General features: G+C 38.3%; 1 protein-coding gene across 1 annotated transcript; it reads right to left on the bottom strand.

Moving 5' to 3' along the window:
• Window positions 1-665: 665 nt before the first annotated feature.
• LOC105930161 (transmembrane protein 138-like) lies at window positions 666-6825 on the bottom strand. Its single transcript, XM_012868210.3, has 5 exons — window positions 6690-6825; window positions 4725-5286; window positions 4404-4575; window positions 3732-3807; window positions 666-1137 (listed from the first exon to the last, which is right to left on the bottom strand). Exons 2-5 carry the CDS (start codon window positions 4850-4852, stop codon window positions 1025-1027), a joined length of 489 nt encoding a protein of 162 aa, XP_012723664.2. The 5' UTR covers window positions 4853-5286; window positions 6690-6825; the 3' UTR covers window positions 666-1024.

The following is a 6825-nucleotide window of genomic DNA, read 5'->3' as shown; positions in this document are numbered from 1 at the left end:
TAAATAATGTCCAATGCACATTAAGACACTGCAATGCTTATGTTTTATATATTTTATAAAACCAGTATTCATAATTTTATGTAACCCATCACCTGTAGACCTGAGATACTGCTGAGTCTGTGCAGAGGTATGAAAGGTTCGCAAACCTGCAGTCTAATATGTTATGATGAAAATTAGGTTCTAATTCCAAAAAAAGTTCAAAAACAAAACAACTGGACTCTTTTCCGAAGTTTGAAGACGTTTCGCTTCCCATCCAGAAAGCTTTCACAATTCAAATTATTGGAGTAATGTGGAGTATATTACTACCCAAAAAGTCCTTGTTATGGCTTAGATAATATGCAAATTAAACCCATTGTAAAGGGGTGGACCAGTTTCGGTTTAATTTGCATATTATCTATGCCATTTTGGGTATTAATATAAAGCTTGGAACTCCACATTACTCCAGACATTTGAATTGAGAAAGCTTTCTGGATGGGAAGTGAAACATCTTCAAACTTTGGAAAAAAGTCCAGTTTTGTTTATTTTTAACCATTTTTGGAACGATTATGACCTGGATGATCGAGTATGTTCACCAGCAAAAGGTTCTAATGTTGAGCTGTTACAACCTGAAGCTATAATGTATATAGCATATACATTACATTACATAAAATAAAGCTTACAAAATATTTCCACACAGTTTGTCAAATTTTAAAATGTCAACACATACCTGAAATACCTTAAGATTTGGCACAAGGGAAGGAAGATGTCATATGGACCATATGTTTGAGCTGTAAAGTAGAAAATCTCCTCGTGTGTTTCAGTGAATGCATTTCAGGCTTCAGTTTATGTTTTGTTACAATTTGTAAATTAGTTATGTATCTCTAAATTAGCTACCAAATACATTTTTTCCTCACCGTGAAATCGAAGAAAATTGAAACGACCGGAGTATGTTGGGATTTTCTTTTAACATCATTCATTCAATGGGTAACTTTTTCACAGTGACATTTCTGTAGCATCGTGTGCTCTTTGCGGATCCCTCTGCAGATCACTGTCTGGACCGGGCAAACACTTCTCTCAGCCAGGGCGAATCCTCATAGAGACGAGGGTCACCCAGATACTCTGAGGTCCGCTTATAGAAGTAGTAGTACAACACAGAAGCTGCACAGATGGAAAAGAGATAAGGTTAGGAGATTTTAGCACAAGAAAAACAAAATCATCAAGTGAATAACAATGTTGAAAAACATTTTAATGAATGTCATGCAACACTGATGGGATTTAAATATAGTTTTTTTTCCATCATAATTACAATTTTTCAGAAGATGGTACTCTTCTAAAAATACTCGAAACACACGATGCAGGTTTGAGCGCCTATGATCATCGGTAATATGACTCTTTATAATTAACAACAAAGGGAAAATCCCTTTGAAAACACCAGGACCTAACAGTGAGTCTGATTGTGCACGAGTACAGATAAACCTGATGAAGTGCCATTATAAACAGAGATTTGGCTGTGAGTCTCACATAAGTGTCTAGATGGCTCTTACGCCAAAAACAAAACAATTAGCGGTGGCTCTTAGTGAGGACAACCTGTTGAAAACAACACCAACTAGACCAGAAATCATTTTATCTGCTGATGAGTTAATACAAGCTGTGTCGCCTCTCATGAAGTCGTTCCCTGCAGTTACAGCTTACAGCTTTTTTGGATGTCTCTACCGGCTTTAGCATCAGGAGACTAAAACTTTAATGTCCCGTTCTTCTTTGCTAAATGCAAAGTATTGAACGCATCACAAACTCTCTATGTACAGTAAGTATTTTTCTGGAGGTACAATTGACGTGAAATTCTCACCAGATGTCAGAAAGAACGCATCCAGTCCACACATACAAAGACATAAACCATAGTATATAAAATTACATGGGGGAATTGAACCCGCTTACTGAAATGTATTAAATACTGCAATACCAAAGGCCTTTTTTTTTTGGGATGACAGCTTCAAGACACCTAATGTATGAGGAACCCAGCCCCACGCATTGCTCAGATGTGATTTTTGGTCATTTCTTCCAGACAAACAGTCTTTAAAATTGTCAAGGTTCTGTGTTTCGGTTCTTTCCATAGATTTTCTACAGGATTCAGGTCAGACGATTAACTGGCCAATTTCTTGCAGATGTATTTTCTTTCTTTGAAACCAGTTGAGACCTTCCTTGGCTGCATGTTTTGGATCATTGTGTTCCTGAAAAGGCCACCCTTCTCTTCATCATCGTCCTAGTAGTGATTTTTTTTTTTTTTTACAGCAATTTTCTTGCATGTTAGTGTGCAAACAGGCCATGGAGGTATGTTATGTCTTCTGAGCTGTGTGCAGAGGTTGGGTGTGTCTTTTTTCTCCTCCTCCTCCTATTGCAGGGTGAGTCAGCAGGTGTTTACTCTAGGTGCTCTGCGTTTGGACTAATCAGCAGGAGCTTATAGGGAGGAGGATCTCAGGAGCCAGATAGTTCTCTCTTTTACTGAGGGAAAAGGATTGGCTCTCCAGTGATCAGCCCTGGATCCCCCCGTCCCGCCTCATGTTCACCCTCCCCAACACTTCCAGTTCCAAATCGTTTTCCTCTCTGGAGCAGAACGGAGACCTCACATTTCTCACCATCACTTCATCCTCTGCCAACCTCAGTCTCAGTGGACAACCCACCTCCTTCCCGGCTCCCCTTCAAACTATCTACAATCTGCTTATCATCACCACTAAACTCCACATCCTCCACAAGCTCTCATTTTTAACCACCTACCTCTCACCTCCAGTGATGTTACGGCCTCTGTTCCAGCCTTCATCTAGCCAAGGACTAACCATAAATAAACTGTCTAATTGCAAACTATTATAATATAATGGTGCATTACTTATTTTTCTCTTTGAAACAAGTAATCTGCTAATTTCAGGTCTTTCTTGAGCTCTCCACAAGTGGTCCTTGGCTCTTGGACAACTCTTCTGATATTGTTTTCACTCCTGTCTGAAGTCCTGCAGGTCCTGTAAGATTTACGGTGTAATAAAACTTATGCGCTCTGGAACCTTTAGGAGTTTAGAAGTTATTCTGTAACCAATGCCATCAGTATGTTTTCCAACATAAGGTTTTGGCCATCATCAGACATTTCTGATATGACATCTTGATTATGAAAAACATTTTCATAGACCGCAATTTGGGACTGAGCAAGATATCTTTCACTAGATGGCAGGATTGCTTTCTGCTAACTCTAGGATTTCAGATGGTTTCAAGACTTTCAATGCCTTTTTACCCCTCCCTTTCTTCCTGTTTGGTACGTCTTCCCTCTAATATTCCATTTCATAACAATTATTTTAATTAATTTATGGACATCTAAGGTTTGATTTCTTTGAATGTACAAAATGGATGGGTTGTTACTGACATTTTGTGAGATATTCACGCCCTTCACAGATAAATGTGCTTAAAGAATTGGTGGTGAGTTCACTACTCATTTTATTTTTACATTATCCAATAGGATTTGATGTTGCTTTGGTCTTTCAGAATAAAAGAGGGGATAATACATACATAATACCTGTCAAACATTTTTAGATTTGATTTATTGTATTATTTTCTACCCCCTTCACAGTTATGCAGTTATAGGCAGTGGTAGAAATATTTATGCAAGTTAATGTAACTTTTTTTTTTTTTTTTTGTGACATGAGACTACTGTGGACCCGATCTACGGATCAAACCTTCAAAATGCAGAAGATTACATGAAAATGGCATCTTACCAGATCTTTGAAACACAAAAAGCACTTGAAGACCATCTGTCCACACATATCTGTTTGTGTTTAGCCAGCGCAGATTCTGAAAACGTGCAGGAAAATACAATTAATACCAAATTTTTGGTTGAAGCATGCAATATATATATATAAACCATGCTACGTTTATAATGGATTATAAACATAAAAATGCAACAACAAAAAAATGCAAAGTAACATCTCTAGTCGTTTTCTATTTTACCAAAATCAAAAAGTTGGTGTTAGCTTATTATGTATTCTTATTCATTCTAAAGAGTCTTTTATTGGGTCTCTTCAAAAAAAAAAAATTCTTTAAAAAACTTTTTGAATTGTGAAATATGTGTCTTGCCCTCTTATGTCTTTGTGCTTATCATTACTTGAGGTGGTGCAATTCCCATTATTGTTTGATTCTGTTCATTTTTGTTATCGTTTATAACTAAGTTAGTGTAATTCTGTAAAAATACCAGAAAGGCAACATGGATAAAATCACTTGGACTTTATGCTTATATCCTCAGATACAATCTTAAATGGGTAAAGCCATGATTACCGAATGTGATGGAAATCTGTCTTTCTAAATAAAAAAATATATGTAAAAAAAAAAAAATCTTTTTGAAAAAAATATCAAATCATGATTTTGTTGTACGTATTTCTTTACGTGTTTACCATAAGCCACGAATGGAGTATGATGCTGAAGGTCAGGTAGAGAGTGGAGAGCATTAGCAGGGCCCTAAATCGCTCCAGCAGGATGGCAACCAGGCCAACCTGGAACACGTAGGTGTTGAAGAGCATCAACAGAATGATGATCAGGTTAAACAAGATGCAAATGTCCTGCATGCTGTGGAAGAGAACAAGATAAAACTAGTAGCCACGAAGGAACCCAGAACAGAAAGCTCATCCTGGTGCGAATAGAAGTCTACCGTTTAGGACGTATGTGTTTTACTCTCACCGCCTATCCCGCTGAAACCCAGAGAAAGTTTGACTCACATGAAAAGCACCAACTGGACAGCGGGTTCAGTCCTCAGCAGTTCGCTGAAGGAGTTGACAAACAGGTCAAAGGAGAGCAGACTGAGCTGAATCAGCAACACAAGGGAGTAGTTGCTGGCGTGGAGCATCTCCGACCCGAAGGCTGGGTGCCCGGGCGGATTGTGGTTCCACTGTGAATCCAAGGCTGCAGCACTCCCTCACGTCCACTGCAGAGAAACATCGACCTGGACACTGCAGGTCTGACGGTTTGGGTGCCTCAGCGGGGCATTCAGGTACTCCTGCTCTTCCAAATGCAGATCAGGTCCGTTTGGTACAACATTACTTCTTCATTCCATGTTGTTGTTGTTTTTTTTCTGATGAATTCAGTTTATTTTAGACAAACTGAAGCACCGCCAAACAGGAAAGCAAGGTTTGGTTTAGAGACGAGCTGCCAAGAATTCAGAGAGGTCAGCATGTTTTGATTGTTGTAGATCCTGCAGATGCAGCTGCGCAGTGCAACCTGCAGACATGCATATCAGAGCCGGTGAGACATCAGGATCCTGAGGGGAAAGGGGCAGAAATCCTGTGGAAGGAAACAGCAGGTCAGCAATCTCCAATAAAGTAGCATCTTTTTATACATTTGTTTGGATTTTGTGTGCATTTAAATAGGACAAATATGTCTTTGCAATAGTTTGCTATACAGCTGGATGATATAGAAAAAAAATCATATTGATAAAATAGAAATTGTATTTCTTGATATTGATAATTATCGACAAATTCAAAATATATATTTTAAGTGCCGCCCTGCCCATTTTATGCTGTTGCTTGGCGACCTAATTTTAGATACAGAACACACGAACTGAATTCAAACTCAACTTTTTATTCAACCAACTTTTTACCAAAACTGCAAGTTTTTAACTCTTTGAAGCCTGGAAGCAGGGTTTCTGGGTTTGCGTTTGTGATTGGGTGGGAGGATGCAATGACTGTAATAATAACCTATGTAGGCTAGAATGTAAAAGGAAGGAAAAGTGTTATTCTATTGAACTTTCTATTGACCCTTTTTCCTATAATCAATATACGTCTAACGATCGATATATATCGTTATTGAATTATCGTCCAGCCCTAGTTTGCTATTTTTTCATACAGTCTGAAGAAAAATAGTGGAGGAAAAGTGATCAAAACAAAGAGAAAAATAAGTTTTTTTTATATTTAAATAAACAATAGAGTAAGCATTTAAATTCCAAAATAAGAAATTAAGTGACAATAACCCAACAGCAGAATATTTAAACGTAAAGACGTAAAGCTGAGATAAACTTTATTTTCTGGACTTAAATACTGAAGATTGCATCCTGCAGATTAAAGAGAAAACCGGCCCCCTCTTCAGCAATATTTCTGATTTTCAGAGCCTTTTCTCAGGTTGTACAGTAAATCCTCTCCTTGCCTCTTCTTATGAAGCTACTATCAGACAGGATTCGTTACACTGACACCTGGTGGATCCTCTCATGATCCCAGTATTTATAGCTCAGCATGAGCATGACAGGTGTGAGAAAGATTAGGGCTACGTCTGAACAGTCGGCCATCCAGGGAGGAGAAGCCTACTTACTCTTGAAAGCTGGCCCACTCAGCTTTTACGTTAGTGGCTTTACTTTGCACATGAAAGCACACCCAAAACATAAACAGGCAAATAAAGGAGTCTATAGTTTTTCCGCTGTTATTCCTAATAGATTAAAAAAAATGGAAATATTATCTTACACTTCTGCTGTCATAAACCTTTTAATCAACAAACGTTTCAGCTGTCCTGGCATCAATTGTTTACCCAAAGAGAATAGCAGCGTAACTTATTAAATCATTGTTGTTGCCTGTGGCTCTAAGTCCTGTTCTATCTAATCTTAGAAATTTCTAATTTCCTTGTTGCCTGGCAGATGTAGAACATGCTACATCCCACCATCTACACACGTCTACCAAAAAAAATAAAAAATAACAAACCTGAACTGGAGGGTTCATTTCAGTTGCTGAAGCTGTCCGCGTCTCTCTGAGGGACGCATGTAAACAACAAAGAGTGCTGCAGCCTGACAGCTTGTGTCCTTGGAGCAGCTTTTATCCCTTCACCTCTCTAATAAAC

The sequence above is a fragment of the Fundulus heteroclitus genome, chromosome 4, assembly GCF_011125445.2.
Source record: "Fundulus heteroclitus isolate FHET01 chromosome 4, MU-UCD_Fhet_4.1, whole genome shotgun sequence".
Taxonomy (NCBI): domain Eukaryota; kingdom Metazoa; phylum Chordata; class Actinopteri; order Cyprinodontiformes; family Fundulidae; genus Fundulus; species Fundulus heteroclitus.
Note: the sequence above shows the minus strand (reverse complement) of the source record. Positions and strands in the feature narration are given on the sequence as shown.